General features: G+C 34.2%; 1 protein-coding gene across 9 annotated transcripts in view; it reads left to right on the top strand.

The window, feature by feature from the left end:
- TTC37 (tetratricopeptide repeat domain 37) overlaps positions 1–9,857 on the top strand; it is a 114,716-nt gene extending 104,859 nt beyond the window's left edge. For all 9 annotated transcript variants that reach the window (XM_012541374.3, XM_023496062.2, XM_023496057.2 and 6 more), the window contains 2 exons: positions 2,300–2,423; positions 8,430–9,857. In XM_012541374.3, coding sequence (XP_012396828.1) covers positions 2,300–2,423; positions 8,430–8,519 — 214 coding nt within the window. In that variant the 3' untranslated portion in view covers positions 8,520–9,857. The remainder of the gene's footprint in view (positions 1–2,299; positions 2,424–8,429) is intronic.
- The last annotated feature ends 7,283 nt before the right edge of the window (positions 9,858–17,140 follow it).

The following is a 17,140-nucleotide window of genomic DNA, read 5'->3' as shown; positions in this document are numbered from 1 at the left end:
TAGTTTCGATCCATAAATGTCAACGTTTCTGTCACTTATTTGGCAGAAGGTCTAAAAAGCGTACTTTACATATACATGTTTATATTTATATATGTAATATATAATATAAAAATGTATATCCTATCTACATATATATTGAATAAGAGAATGAAAAATTCAAAGATCTTCACAAGTTGGTGGTGGGCCAAAACCAATAAACTGAATTAGGATGAATATAAAGTATTGATGTCCTGTGGGATGTAGGGGAGATCTGATTTGATGATATTTAATGTGGAGAAGGAAAACTTAGTTGACTAGAGGCCAATGGTACAATGCCAATGCAGTCTACTAGGAGTTAAGAATGAGAGTCTGTACCTTTGATTTCTCAGATGTAAAATACTCCTGTTATAGAAATTCTTCATCAGTGTATCTCAGCAATTTGAGGAATTACATGAGAGCACTGAAAGACTGAGTAATTTGCCAATGATCACAAAATTATATGTGTCAAGCGGCAGGACTAGAACCCAAGTATTTCTGCCTCCAAAGTTAATCCTTGTTCTCTAATGCAAACTTAAGCTGTATTAATTATTGTATTTATTAATGAGAATTATTGTAACCTAGATTAAGGAATACTTTGTTATTGTATCCTGCTTTCTAGAGCACCCAAGTTGAGGCAATAAAATGTACTGTCCTTTCTAAAGCCCCCACACTAAGGTGTTGTGTTCTTTCTAGAGCCCCAAGTTGGGGTGACAAGACATACTGTGCTTTCTAGAGCCCTCATGCCAGGGTGAAAAAACAATGTCTTAGTGGAGGAGTGATGAGGTGAGACTTCCAAGGATGGTTAAAATATGGAGTCTGTTTATTCCAGTGTCTTCCCCCTTTATATACCCTAATACACATGTACTAAGTATATACTGCACATGTGGGACCACATGAACAACTTATTATTGTATGTAGTTTGCCACCTGATATCACTCTTTGCTACCTGGTATCACTTTGCTTCAATTATAATACAGGTTATCACTGCCTCCTGACTTGTCAGGAAAGCTGAGAGCCCAATGAGGAGATGGGGAGCCAAACCAGACATTGTTAGCAGGTTTCCTCTGGACTGAAGGTTCTTATACCTCACCCAGAATTTCTCCACTGTCTGTGGCCCTCTACACTTTGTAATGTTAGACCATACTGGGAATATTGTTTTCAATTCAGAATGTCTTCTTTTAAGTAAAGCATTGTGATACTAACTTGTAGCCTGGAAACTAACATTTGAGAAATAGTTGAAAGAGTGAGAAATGTCTAGCTTGGAAAAGACTTGGAAGTCTACAAGTGAGTATTTAAATATTTGAAGATCTATGTATGAAAGCTCAAACACACATCTCATGTTAAGTTTAATTTCAAGAACATTTGTTATATGCCTACCTTTTGCCATGTAGTGATGTCTTATGCTACTTTGAAGGCAGACCAAGAAGCAAGCACCTTAAATAATAGAGGGAGAGTTTTTGGCTCTATAAGGTATTTTTTCCTCTATCAAAACTGCTCCAAAATAGTATGTTTACATTGAAAATTATTGACCTTTCTCTTATTGAAACTTTTCAAGCGGAAGCAATTCTTTCAGGGAGATGTAAAAGGGATACTTGCTTTACCTGCAAGGTTGGGCCAGATAGATCTCTACTGAAGTTCTGAGAAATAACAATAGCACTTAGTGGATTTGGATGATTGGAAGCTTTAACAGAGCAGATGACTTAACTTTTAAACATTCCACTATATTTTTAGTTCAATATTAGACAAATAAATAAAAGTGTTGTCCTCCTCTAAGCATCTGACTAATTATATAGAAGTCAAATGAAAGGAAGTTATGTTACTAACATGTTACTAGTTTAAATATTTTATTTGTACCCCCTCCATCTTGTAAATAATACATAGGCATTTATTCATTAAAAGCTATTCAGTTATGGAAGGATATTTAAAAACTAAATTACTGGGTAGTCTTTTTTTTCCTTATAAACAAAAAGGATATTTTATCCATGTTATCTAGTAGGGGATCAGACACTTCTTGTTAGTCTTTTGTGCAACTTTTTTTGTCTTTTCCCTTGTTCCATTGTATATCAGAAGGAAAAAAAGTGTGCATGTTTTTTGGTTCAGAAGTGGCCAGAATTAATACATTATTTTTTTCATTTTGAAAGATTTGAATTGAAGATTCATTGTTAGGTAGGATTATATCTACAAAAGAAAAAATCAAAGAATTAGGCATTTTATGGTGGGTAAGGTGTGAAATGGCTGGTATTGTTTAGGTTGCTATAAACTTCAACTCTTATTTTCTCAGGGAGACACGGCGGCTGTTGGAGAGAATAGTATATAAGCCTGGGTATCCCAAATCTATTGTATCAGTTGCACGCTGGTACCTACTGAGACATTTGTATGCCAAAGATGATTATGAATTAATTGATGTAAGTAATTGATTTAATTTCAAGGCAATTCATCTCTACCTTAAGGATTTTAGCATTAAGTTTTATAATTTTCCTGTTTAAAGAAAGTATACATGCAGTACTGGTAAACAGTGGAATCTCCTCAAGTTTCAGGAGTATTCACACATCAGTCATAAGTTGCCTTTTCTAGTTGTTATCTTGCCATGAATCATGAGAAATTCCCATCTTTCTAAAAAGTTTAATATTCTTTTGAGCATAATAGCTCATTTCTAATTTGCCTCTGCAGTTTAAACATTTGTGTGTGTGTGTGTGTGTGTGTGTGAGAGAAAGAGAGAGAGAGAGAGAGAGAGCGAGAAAGAGAGAGAGAGAGAGAGAATGAATATATGTGTGTGTGTGTGTGTGTGTGTGTGTGTGTGTGTAGGTTGAAAGGGATATTGGGGAGGTGATATTTCAAAAGGAAGCATAAGAAATCAAGGAGATAAAGAAAGAACAAACACTAGCCTGAACTCTGAAAGAGGGAAATGGTCATTGACATTGATATTTCTTATAAAGTTTGAGCCTCCACTTAAGAATTTTTTAAAGAGAGAATAACTTTCTTTATAATCTATATTTAAATGGAAGTCTTTGAAATGATGTAGAATGTAATGTTTTTATTGGGTATCACAGTATTGGGAGAAAATAATTTTCCTGTTTATTTTTGCTTTATTTTTTAGAAGATGAAGAAGGTAGTAATTTCTAAGCTTCTTTAAATGATCACAGCATACCACGCATGTCAGTTTGCATTGAGGTTTCCCATCACAATACAAAGCAAGATGTGCACTAATAAAGATAGTAGGAGAGGGTTTTGTTTTTTTTTTAATATATGCCAAAACGAGACTGCCTTAGCTGTACTTAAAAATGATTATAAGTATATTCAAGTGCAAGTATTTGCAAATAAGCTATTGTGGGACCAGCTTTAAATTTTTATTAGGTTTCATAGAAATATACCATGTCAATTAATTAGCCTCTAGCTAGTTGAACTTGCAATAGGAAAATCTTTTAGCCATATGATCCCAGTGTATTTTGAAGCTAATTTATGAGTCTGTGGTAAAAAGTCTTGCTTCCTTTTTAAGGAAGCAATTTAAAAATCTCTTTTCTAATTCTCTACCTTTACAAAGTGAAGGAGAGAAGAAATTTTTAAAAGGGTTGTAAAGTTTAATATAGTAATAGACAATTATTTTTAGTAGTAAATCTGGAGAAATAAGATAAATGAGTGTTGTTCATTATTGCAACATGCATATTGTTTTTGTTTGTAGAGCCATACGCTCAGAAAAATGTCCTAGTAAAATGTGTCCGGCCTAAAATTACTATTACTTTTTAACATAATTAAAGGAAAAGAAAATCATGTAAAATTTGAAAAAAAAAAAAAAAAATATATATATATATATATATATATATATATATATATATATATAAAAATATATTTTTACCCACCCACCCATACATACACACATATATATACATATATATATATATATGTATATATATGCAAAAACTAAATAAAAACACCAAAAAAATGCTATTTAAGTAGAAATGCTAATTGTTTTAAGAAAAAACAGCATTCTGAGTGGGAAATGTGTTATGCTAGAAATTAGAAGACCTAGGTTTTCTAGTATTATGTTGTTAGATATTGTGTCTGTCTCTTTATGACTCTATTTCAGGTTTTCTTGGCAGATATAATGCTCTGCCATTTCTTTCTGCAACTTGTTTTACAGATAAGGAAACTGAAGTAAAGTGACTTTCCCAAGGTTGCACAGCTAGTAAAGTGTGTGAGGCCAGATTTGAACTCAAAAAGATGAGTCTTCTTGATGCTAGGCCCAACATTGCTAGGATTGTACCAATGATAAATCTAAATAATTGCAAGCAAGTCACTTAACAGTTTTATAAAATAGGCATAAAGGGGCTATGATGATTTCTACTCAGCTTGTCTTGTGGGGTGACTATGAAGAAATGAGATGTTTGTTAAATTGGTGAACCAAATATGTGCTTTTTTTTTTTTTTTGGAAAACTGCTAACGGCTGAGGGGAATTTTTTTTTAAATAAGATGAGTACTTTCCACAGAGAACTCACAGTTTATTACAGATCGGTCAGTAATAGAATCTCACAACTTTAAAAAGTCTTCTATTCTAACCCCAGACTCAAGAAGGACACATCACTTTAAGCCTCTGCTTTAAAGATCTCCTGTGGTTGGATACTCATTAGCTAGAAATCAATACATCCCATTTTGAGGCAGCTGTAATAGGAATTTTACTTTATCTTCTTTGTCTAGCGAAAATCTGCACTTGTTACACCTTCACCATTGCTCTTAGTTCTGTCTCTTGTAGCCATATTGAAAGAAATCTCATTCCTTTTCCATGTGATATGAAAGTACTTGAAAGCAGCATTCATATTCACCCCCACTTCAGTCTTTAAACTAATTATCTCTAGTTTGTTTGATTCTTTTCCTTGTTTTGAACATTAGATTTTGTATTAATTCAGCCTAAAATTATACTAGGTTTTTTTTTTTTGTTTGTTTTGTTTTGTTTTCTGAAACATCGTACTGTTGACATTGAAGTTCACAAAATATAACTTAAAATTTTTTCAATTTAATAAACTTTTACAATATGCTGAGAATATAGCTTGAAGAAGGAAACAATTATTATTCACAAGACATTTGAAATTCACATTAAATGTGCCATACCATGTCTTCTTCATTTTGTAATTATGTGGCTAATCAAAGTGTAGAATTTTATGTTTATTTTTTTAAGTTCCTACTTATTAGATTAGAAGAAAAGAAAGTGCAGATTTCTGTCATAGAGCATATTAACTATTCTTTAAAGCTTTATTGTCCTTAAATTTGAAAACATAGATTTATGATCCTCCCCTATATTTACGCTTTGCCCAGGGATTCAGGTCATACATAATCCATCCACTCCAATCTGTGAACTTGTGTGTTTCTTAAGCATCTCTTCCCAGAGAGGTGTTTGAGGTTTTTCTTTCCAGATCCTTTAAAATTTTTTTGGTTAACATTTTTTCACCTTTTGCATAATATTAGTTGCCTTGATATGCTGTGGCAATTTGTCTACCATTTATCTCTAGTAACCTTTGGTTCACTGGCAGTTTTGATCCTTTAAGATTGTGGTGTTAATGTGTCAAAGTCACTGGAAGCATATTGCTAGTGTTTCAGGCAGTATTTGGTAATATTAGTGAAAGCACTTAGTTTTCTGTGACCAATCCAGGCCATTCTTTTCTTCCTAATTCTTTCTGGGTTTGGTTTGTTGCCTGCTCTCTCTGCCCAAATTATGTATCCCATTGTATATTATGGTCTAGCATCCTGAATCTACCTTATGTTTAGAATCCTAGGGCAAACTCATTAAGTAACATCTCTCTGCATGTAATATTCTGGGGTGTGATACAGAAAGATCAGTGACATTTGCTACAGGAATATATGGAGGACCTCGCCCTCAAAATTTCAGTTTGAATGCTGTGCTTTTTCCTTGGCATTGTTCTTTGGAGTTCATAAGTTTCCCTGTTTTCCTTATTTCATGTTATAATGAGGGCCATTGAATAAAATTATTTTGTTGTCTTTATGCAGTAGTCTTATATGATCCTTACATTTGAATGGTGAGGTATATGTTGGAAGAGAGCCTTTAATTAAGGCTGTGTAGACATGTCAAATACTTTTTTTAAAAACAATGATATATTTTGTTTTGATAGAAGAGACATCCCAAGAAGCTTACATTACTAAGTACATTCTCCAGAAGCATGTAGGCAAAAGAGCATGAATGAGACTGATACTCCATGACTTACTTCTGTGAACTTCTGAGTTTCTGTTGAGGGCCATTGTCCATCTGGTCACTCAGATCTTTCAGGCCTTGACTCCCTTCCCCAAACAGCTAGTTGTCAAACCTTAATGAATCTATCTTAAATCTTTCTAGACTTGCTTTGTTATCTGTACTCTCACCCAATTATATCTACTGATGGATTAACTCACTGTTCTATCCCATGTATATCATTAGTCTGGGATTCTTCATCTACTTTTTTCCATTCTAGCAGTCACTGGTATGGCTTTTCATCAAGGTATCGTAGCCTTTTCATTGAAATCTCTGCTTCCAATGTCTCTTCTTAATCTGTCTTTCCTAAAGCTAGTCTAGCTAGTCATATCACTCCTCTGCTTGAAAGATTTTCACTGTCCTGCAGTTGCCTCTAGAGTGAAATATCAATTCCCTAGCTTAACATTTAAAGGCCTTCAAGTCTGAATCTAGTCTTTTTTTCAGTCTTATTTCACATTGTATCTTTTTCTACCCTTTATTTTTAGACTTTCACTGTCTCCCACTGTCACACCTTTGCACAGACTTTTCCTTTTAGAATCTTTACAAACTGTTAAGCCATTAGAGTTGATAGAGACAATAATTATCTAATTTAGCATGGTTCAGCATGATTGATTTGATCTTAGAAGGAGATATTTTGGAAAATGGAGGATGTTAACGGATTTAAGAAAGGTAAATGAACAGATGGAAACTGTGGGAACTCTTCAGCCTGGACTTCCATCTCCTACTCAGTTGCCTAGAGAATAGCCTCTTTGGGTTCTAGACATCAAGCATTGTTTCTGTCAGTTGTACTTAGTATCTTGTTTCAAGTTCTGGCCCAAAATATCTCCTTCTTAGATCAAATCAATCATATTGAACCATGCTAAATTAGATAATTATTATCTCTATCAACTCTAATGGCTTAACAGTTTGTAAAGATTCCAACATTTTCCTTACAATTTTTGGTTCTTAAAATTTAGGTAAAATAAGTGCCTTCTCAAAAAAACTTAACTTTGGTGATAAGCATGCATGAATAGATTAATACCTATGTGGAAAGAAAAATATGGAATTGATATAATTCAATAATTAGGTTGAAAAAAGTAGGTTGAAATTTTACATTTTACATTTGGTAGAAATAGGGAGTATTTTCTAGAAAAGTCCTTCACACCGAGTTAATTTTTTTTTTAATCACATGACATGATTTGGACATCTAAGAGCCAGGTTGGCCACCAGCTAAGAAATTAAAAAAAGGTAGGGACACCCTTGTGTTAATTATAAAACTAATTAAATAAAATCTTTTATCTATTCAGACAGTTCTTGCTATGTAAATTCACATTACCTAAACTTGATATAAAGAATTTCTGAAAGAAATTCACATTTTGAAGAAACACCTGTTAACTTTATTGTACAGTACCACACTCTGCTCTTTCCTTCCTTCCTTCCTTCCTTCCTTCCTTCCTTCCTTCCTTCCTTCCTTCCTTCCTTCCTTCCTTCCTTCCTTCCTTCCTTCCTTCCCTCTCTTCCTTTCCTCTCTTCCTTCCTTTCCTCTCTTCCTTCCTTCCTTTCCTCTCTTCCTTCCTTCCTTTCCTCTCTTCCTTCCTTCCTTTCCTCTCTTCCTTCCTTCCTTTCCTCTCTTCCTCTCCCTCTCCCCTTCAAGTGAAGCCATCACCATAACCACTACAGGTTTGGAGGGTTGGATTGAGACCTTTGTCCCATTCCACCATTTATGCTCGAGCACTGTGTGTCTGAACCTAGCCCCACTGCATGTTATCCATCCTGACCCTGGCCCATGAGTCCTTGAACCATGGGCCAATCCATTTTCTCCATAGGTTTATGGCTCCTTTCCTGCCTGCCTATCTTCCTTCCCTGTGCAATAGGCAACTATACATTACATAGTAGAAGTCTGTGAGATAAGGTCCACTTATGGAAAGAAGAATGCTGTCTACCTTAAAAGAACCAGTTTTGTTGAAGGAACATTTGATTACATGGATTTCCCTGTCTGGTGTTAGTAAGGTTTAAAAATAACCCATTCTTTGGCTGAACAGTCGAACTCAACAGAATGACTAAACTTTCTTACTTATCTTGTTCTTGTGTAGTCTGATATTCTTCCTGTAATATCTAATGTTTACTCGTTAGGAAAATAGTGAACTCCATCACTTTATAAAACTTCCTAACAGTCTTCTCTGGTTTTTCATCGCAGATGCTTGTAGACAATGCCAAAGTCCATGGAGATACCCGAGCATTAGAATTGAATCAGAAATTGTCGTCATCATCATCATCACCACAATGACCTGGATTGCTCAGTCAGTGAACTGAAGGAAGCAAAATTGAGGAATGAATCAAGTCTTTCTCCCAAAGGAACATTCTGAGGCCCTCTACCTCCCTTGCTATTCTACTTTTAATCCAGAAAATTTATATATTACCTTACCCTATTAAACACACATACACACACATACACACGCACGCACGCGCGTGTACACACAGTACATCATCTTGAGGTGAAATCTCTCAAAAACCCCTAGCCTGACTTTAAATTCAGAAAAATTTCATCTTTCCTTTTCCAGAGAAAAGTTTACAGTGAGAAGAAAACACACATGCCTGTTTAGTTCTACAGCAAAACTATGAAGAATGCATGAATAATTTTTTGTGTGTCTTCAATGGTACTGAACACTTTTTGCAATAAAGCCTTAATAACCATCCTCTAAGTAATATGCAATGACATTTAAAAATTAGCACAATCCATATGTTTTGTTGTAAAATGCTTTTATGTGATATGTCCTAACAATCCCAAAATGATTGCTTTTATAGGTAGTAGAATTCAGTACAGTCCCAAACAAATTCTAAATAATATAAATATATAAATTATTTTGTTATCAGTTCATATCCGATTCTGTGCAAGAAGTATAAGTGTAAAGGTGCAGGTGCATCTCGAATTGCTAGTATGTATATTTAAATTATATATACTTTGGTAATCCTTAGATCTGTGCCTGTTTTAAATTGTTCATTTGGAAAAATTTTTGGGTGGTGGGGTAGGTAGAAAATATGACTAGATACTAATTAATCATGACATTTTCTTGACTTTGCAATGGCAAGTATTCTTAAATGGCCTGTTTTTAGTACCATTAGTAGATGATCTCAGAGTGTCATATTTAGAAATTTGATATATTACATGACTCCATTCTTTTCACTTGTTTGGGTTTTATATTTTGGGGGGAAAGTATTTTTGCATTTTTAAAGAATTTATTTTAAACAATTCAGTTTCTTTATTCCTTTTTATTCTTTTAAAAATGTTTTTACTTATTGCTGACATTTATTTTAGTTATCTAATTCTTCCAATCATGTACTAAATATGACAATATTAGGGATGTAATTTTCTGCAGTAGGCTTACATTATTTTATGTGAAATGCTATGAATTAATGTTGAATTTCTGAATTATAAAATGTACTTAAGTAAGTCACTTTTTATTGTAAATTTGTAACAGTGATATATTATTAATAAAGATTGAAGCATAAAGTGGTAAAGATATCAATTATATTACAAAAACTTTAGAACTAATCCAAGAAATTCTAGAGCTAATCTAAGAAATTTCACTTTATGCAGAAAAGTTTAATTCATTATTCTCCTCTATTCAAGTTCCTTTAAACTCTTTGCTTTTAAGAAGGTCTTCAGTATCCTCAAAGGATAGTAATGATTCAAAATGCTGAGATCCCTATAAATTCATATTTTGCTCTAAATGTTGGAAAATTTTCTAATAAAAATACTTGGAATGTACAAAATAAGACTGAGAATTGAAATGACATTTTAAACTAGTTCAATTCCCTCATTTTATGAAATGAAGAAACAGGCCTTTCCCCAAGCCTTTGACTGGTAGTAGAAAGCAAGTTTTGAATTCAGAGCTTCTGATTTGACAAGAGTAGTAAGAGTCAGTATGGGATCATAGGTCTAAAGCTGGAAAGGAGACCTTTGTATGAATTGTCTCCATCCTGCTTATCCACTTTTTCCTGGCTCACTGAAAGTGCTTTCTAGAAAGCTGATAGACTTAATTAAAACAGGTCCAATCCAAGGAAGGAAGAAAATAATATAAAATTGGCTTTTGAGGTTCATTTCAATATTGTATTAATCATCTTGTGGTGAGATAGGTGCTGGTGATATAAACAAAAGGTAAAAAAGTCAAGGAGCTTACATACTGTGGGAGAATGAAATCTTTTCATTAAGACAATTAGAAAATGTTTTACCTTGCAAAGTCCAAGGCAGGCAATGCTAGTCTCAGAATATGCAAGGTTCTGGTTTCATTTACCTAGCGATTGACTTACTTTTTAATCCCTGAGCTGTATTATTCCTTAAAATTGGTATCTATGGCAGCCACTAGAGGGAGGAATGAGATTGTGGATATGAAGACACTGTAAACTAAAACACATCAGGATGTACCATTTTAATATTAAACGTGATGACATGTCTATTTTCTCTGGGGTTACCTCCTCTTCCAGAAATAGGTCCCCTGATAGCGGAAAATTGACTGAACCAATCTAGGGACAGGAGACTTGCTTCAAATCCTACCTCATACCAGTTGTGACTGAGTAATTCACTTAATTTCCCTGAGAACTGCTTTCTTAGCTTTGCAGTAGAGATAATACTTTAATCTCCAAAAGGCTGTTTGGATCAAATGAAATAAAACAAAGCAAAGTGGTACAGTAATTTTGCACAGTAGCAAAACTATTAGCTGTGGAATCAATGTAATGCCAAAGAAACTGAGGCAAGATAGATTAGAGAGTTTTAATATTTTATTTATTGGAGAGTTTAATTGATTGACTGGACAGGACTCTTCATCTCACAGTATCCAGTGGTGAATGTGAGAATCCCAGGTTTTTTTTAATAGGACTCTAGTAAGAAGAGAAAGGCAGGAAGCAAAGTGGGAAGTTTCAGGACCATAAATTTGGTTCTAGCAGGATGGGGGGGGGGGGGGGGGAAACTATAAATTCTTACTAGGAAGCCAGAGTCAGAATATCTGAACAAACAAAAATAAAGATGCAAATTAGGTATCTGAGATAGTCTTATCTTTTGGAATGTTTAGAGGGGATAGTGCAGCCCTAATGGACAGGAAAAAGGTTGGAGGTTGCATACTAACTCAGGACAATGGAGATATAATTCAGGGAAACTAATGCAGGGAATTGAGGTAGAACAGTTTAGGGAAACTGAGGTAGAATCAATTAGGGAAACTAGTCAGGGCAATTAAAGAGAACTGTGGCACAACATCAAGACTGGGTTCAGATCTTTTTTTCTGATGCTACCTATATGAGTATGGGCAAATCACAACTTCTCTGTATCTAAGTTTCATTTGTAAAATGAGGAAATTCGTCTAGATCAGGGTTTCTTAAATTTTTTCCACTCATCCCTTTTTGCTTAAGAAATTCTTATGCAATCCTGAGTATATAAGTACATAAGCAAAACATTTACTGATAATAAATTATAATTTAAAATCTCCTCATTCGGTTGCACCCCTTAGTAAGAAACTTTGCTCTAAATGAACACTGAGGTCCCTTACTAAGTCTGGATCCATTATCCTGGTGTAATGTCCTTTGGAAAGTATATCTTCCTTCCTAACTTGATCTTAATTAGATTTTCATAATTGTTTTCTTGCCTTTAGGGGAGCCTCAAGTAGTGAGAAAAAATTTCATGAGTTAACAGCTTTATATCTCTATTTAAAGATGTATATATTGAAGGGATAAAACCTCTGTCCCACTCACTTTTTTTTTTTTTTTTTAAACATCTAGTTCTTTAGAACACAATCCATTGCTCTTTTTGGTAAGCTTGGTAAGAAGTGAAGTAGGCCAAGAGTAGTATATCACAGTGGCCAAATTCTGGGTTTGATTGAAGAACTTAGGTTGGAATTCCGGCTTTACATATGTCCTGCGACCTCCCTGAATCTTTTTTTCCTTGTCTATAGAGTGAGCAGCATAGACTCAGTGATCTCTGGTAGAGATCCCTTTCTACTTTAAATCCAATTATCCAAAAGTTTTTGTTTTAATATGAACATACTATGATGTGTTTTTATGTAACTTGTAGCTGCGAAGAAAACTTGCATGTCATGATCTTTATTGTCCTGATCAATAATCAAAGTTCATCATATCAGGGTTCTTCCCCACATTTAGAGAACTGGTTTATGACATAAATTCATTATCTCTGGCCTTACTCACAAAATTCTTCTGAATTGCCCCTAGAAATAACGAGAAACCAATCTTTCAGAAAAGCACTTTGTCATAGAATATGATGAAAACATTTATTCTCTTGATGACTAGTCCAATATTCTTAGCTTACCACTTAGAGCATATTATCAGCACTGCAACAGAATAGGTACTTTGCTTAAAATTAACTCTCTTTAAAGTCATACTATATTAAATAAAACATAGAATTGACATACCCATTAAATTCAAAATTGAGTCAGCAGGGGTAGTAGAGAAGGAAAAATAGCATAATGGACTCAGAAGCAGAATTAGCTTGCAAGTGGAATTTGCTTTCAAGGGAAGTACCTATTTAGCCCCATTGACCCTGAATGAATGAGCACTCCCTATTTCTGCCTTCTAGTGGGAACCATTGTGAATTTCAATTCTGTATTAAAATGCAGTGATTATATAAGGTCCAGTTATTCCTTAGTGATCAGGATGGTAAAGAGATTTGAAAACATGCCATATAAGAAGTGTTTGAAGAAACTGAATGGGGACACTTAACCTCAAAAGGAACTTAGGAGGAGCATGATTGAGTGAAATATTCAAGTTGTACCCTTAAGTTATGCAAAGAGAGATTAGATTTGTCCTACTTGGCCCCAAAATTGGGACCAGTGTTGGGAAATTGCATAGACAGATCTGAATTCAATATAAGGAAATATTTCTTAACTAAGGCTGCTCAGAAATAGAAGGGATTAAGCCCTATAAGTGGATAGTGAGTTCCTGGATATTGGAGGATGGATTATATCGGGGATAATTTTGTACCCCTCTGATGTCACCAAATTTTGGCCTTTCCCCGTAGGCCAAAGTATTTCACTCTACATTCTGGACAGCTATATTTGTTAAGTATAACAAGTGTATCTGGATTTGGCCTCCAAAAGAGCCTCTAAAATTTTGGCATTGTCTTCTAAATCCCATTCTGTTTAGGGATTCCCTCCATCCCCATATTTCTCTAGCAAATCAAAGAGTGGAACATTCTTAAAGTCCACTTAATTTTATTTTTTTGTCAGGAAGAAACCCATCAGATTATTATTAGACATAATCAAGTCCCAAACTATCCTGCTGTTTGTAAGGATTTGTAAAGATGAAACTCTATCAGCCTCCATTGTCTACCCATCAAACCTCTGTGCATCTTTTTTTTTTTTTTTTTTTTTTTTTTAATGCTGAGGCAATTGGGGTTAAGTGACTTGCCCAGGATCACACTAGGCTAGGAAGCTAGGAAGCTGAGACCAGATTTTCAGGTCCTCCTGATTTCAGGGCTGGTCCTGTATCCACTGCACCACCTAGCTGCCCCTCCTCATTACCCCTCCTCTGGCATCTTTAAACTTTGAGATATTGATTAGCATACCTTTAGACATGGATGAGCCCTTGTCTGCCAGGTGCATTCCATCTGACTCCTCCCTGATCCTTTCCTCGGAGCCACAAAATTCTTCCCTGGTAATGTAATTTCCCGAGAAATCCCAAAGATTTCCCTATAAAAGATGTGCTCATAATGAAGATTTTTGCTAAATTCTTTCCAAAATTTCCAAAATACCTGCTATGAGATACTCTTTCTCACTCCTCATAGTGTCTTCCCTTTAATATAGCTTTCTTTTTACTATGGCTAATTGTGGTTAGTCTCTCAAACTCCTCTGAATTTAGGATGCCAGTCAATGGCATACACATGGCATATTCTCTCAGTGGATTCTTTCAAACTCCTTTCCTTGGGAACCCTATTGTTTTCCCAAATTCATTTCATTTTTGCCACTCTTGGTGCCTATTTTACCTCTTCATTTTGTCTGTAACCTCTCTTAAATAAACCTACCTTTTGGGAAAAAAGTCAGATGTTGGAGAAAGGATTCAAGCATTAGGTAAGAAACCAGATGATGTTAGGATCTCCTCTTATGCTGAGGTCCTATGGGAACCCATTTAATATGCTAGAAACTTTACTATAAATTTTTGTAAGTACTACTAGGGTATAATTTGGGATTCCCATTTGTTACCCATTTAATTAACTAGATAACTGATCTAACCTCTTTTCCAATGATGTATTTCCTGGATGATATCCCAAAAGTTGCTTTTAAAATAGAAGTCATAACTGTAGGCTGCTTATCCTCACTATGCATCTATGTAGTGCTTTTTGGGTCCCCTCCAACTTTAACTTGGGAGATTACGGTGTTTCAAGATTTGTAACCATTTTACATAATTGGAAGAACATTGGTTTTTTTAAAATGTGAGTTTGATTCAAAAAACAGTTAATTCCAATATTACATTAAATTCTTTGCAAAAATAGGAAAATATGGAACGCCATAAAGCTATTTCTAAGAAAAATGGATAGTCTTGATACCTAAACCAGGGAGAGCCAAAAGGATAAAGAAAATTATAGAAAAATATCTAATGAATATAGATGCAAAACTTAAAATGAAATATTATCAAGGAGACCACAATAACATATCACAAATATTATGCTATGGCCAGTATGGATTTATACCAGGAATGCAGGTCTGGTTCCATCTAAAGAAAACAATCACACAATAAACCACATTGATAACAAGAACAAGAAAAATTATATGATTATATCAGTAGATACAAGAAAAGCTTTTGACAAAGCAGTATCCATTTCTATTTTTCTTTTAAAGGCACAGAATTATAGAAATTTCATTTTTATTTGACAAGTACGATCTATCTAAAACCAATAGCTAGGTTTGTAGATAATGAAAATTAACTGCAGACCTTTTTAATAGGACCAAGGAGAAAGCAAGGTTATTACAATATTATTGCTACCATTTGACATAGTCCTAGAAGTGCTACTTATAGCAATAAGGCAAGAAAAAGAAATTGAAATAAATATAAGCAAAGAAGAAACAAATATATATATTTTTTAAAAAGATATAATTTAATTAGAGAACCTCACAGAGTGAACTAAAATTGACCAAACAATAAATTTAGCAAAGTTGCAGAATATAAAGTAAATCAACATAAATCATCAGTGTTGCTATATACAACCCAACAGAGAAAAAAGAAATTCAATTCACACACACACACTTTGAATAAACACACACACATATACAATAAAGCAAATAAAAATCAGCTGAAGAGAAAAGCATGATTCACCATTAGTCCTTTGAAATCATTATTAGTCATAGCACTGATGGACTATAATAAGTGCTTTTACACTATTGATCATGCTATAAATTGATCATTTGATTGTGTTTACCTTGTTTTGCACTAGTTCATAAATCTTCCCAAGTATATCTGAATTCTTTATTATTTTTAGGGTCATGAAGAATTGGATACGATTAAAGACAACTGAACCACAACATAAGAGAATTCATGCACTGGTAGCATTACTATGTTATCATGGAAAAGTTACTATATACCTGTGTAGTAGAAGTGCTCCAACTAGAGAATTCGGGAGAGATTTTTATCCCTCTCTCCCTCAGGAGTTAGGTTTTGGTACTTGAATTGGAAACTTACTCAAAACTTCTGAAGTTATTGGCTTTTATTTACTATTTTCTTATTTGCAGACTTTTGTTGTTTGTGTTTTTGTTTTTATAAAAGGGAAAGAATTAAATCTATGACTATTTCTAGAGGGTTTAGGGGAGGAAAAAAAACAAAGCAGTAGCTTTCTGTTTCCATATGCCTAGTGATTTTGCCTTCAGCATATTTCTATGACTAGGGAAATCTGTTTCTTCCTTGGGTGGTTAGAGAAGAGTTAAGAGGGAATTGTTAGCTGAGTTGAAGTTCCTCACCATTTCTAGTTTATGCTTAGTTATTGATCTACTCGCAGTTGGAATGATGCCCCACTCCAGTCAACTTTGAGTCTTTTCAAAATCAAGATTTAGGTGAGATTTCCCAGAACTCCTTGGGTCCAAGGACCTTGGGATTAACCAAAATGTTTTAGGTATTTTGTCCTGTGTCAATTCTAAAGTTCTTAGATTCAGGGAATTCTGGGAAGTCTTCTTAACCAATAGAAATTCGATTTCCCAAGCCCTGAGTTTTAATGACAATTCTTGTCAAGGGAAGTCAATTTTCATTCCCTTAGCCTAGGACTTAAAGGTAAAAATAAATAGGAAACACTGTTCTCTGATAGGAGAATGAGGGATTGCAAACAGTGAGCAGGGGAGTTCTGACAAGTACTAAATTATGTGTAGGTGTTGTATGTCTCATTAATAAGCTTAATAAGTTGTTTTTCTTTAAAATGTTAAACATGTTGATTAGTGATAAAATCATTTATCTGTGTTTTTTTACATCATCTTCATTTTTTAATATATCCTATCTCCTTCTCAGCCAACCATCTCTTGTAACAAAGAAATGTGTAAACTCAGCAAGGCATTTTTACATCTCTTCTTTGGGTCTGATAAAAGGGTGATATATATATGCAACAAGGGGCTGTCTGAAAAAATGACACAGTTTTGAGTTTAATCTACACTAATAATATTTTGTCCATCCTTTTTAAAAATCAAGATAACCAAGAAAACAGTAAATTGAGGCCTGGTTTATAACATTCTTAGATTTCTGAGGTATACATACTCACACTGAAAAATCAACAACCAAATCCTGAAAGCAGTATGGATCACTTCCAAAAGACCTCTGAATGCAGGGTGGTAATCAGTGACTTCTTCTTCTTCCTTCCTTCTTTCTTCCTTCTCCTTCTCCTTCTCCTTTTTTTTTTTTTTTTTTTTAACAAATAATCCTTGCTATTTTCAT

Source organism: Sarcophilus harrisii, chromosome 1, assembly GCF_902635505.1.
Source record: "Sarcophilus harrisii chromosome 1, mSarHar1.11, whole genome shotgun sequence".
NCBI lineage: Eukaryota > Metazoa > Chordata > Mammalia > Dasyuromorphia > Dasyuridae > Sarcophilus > Sarcophilus harrisii.
This window is presented reverse-complemented; position numbering and strand designations above follow the sequence as displayed.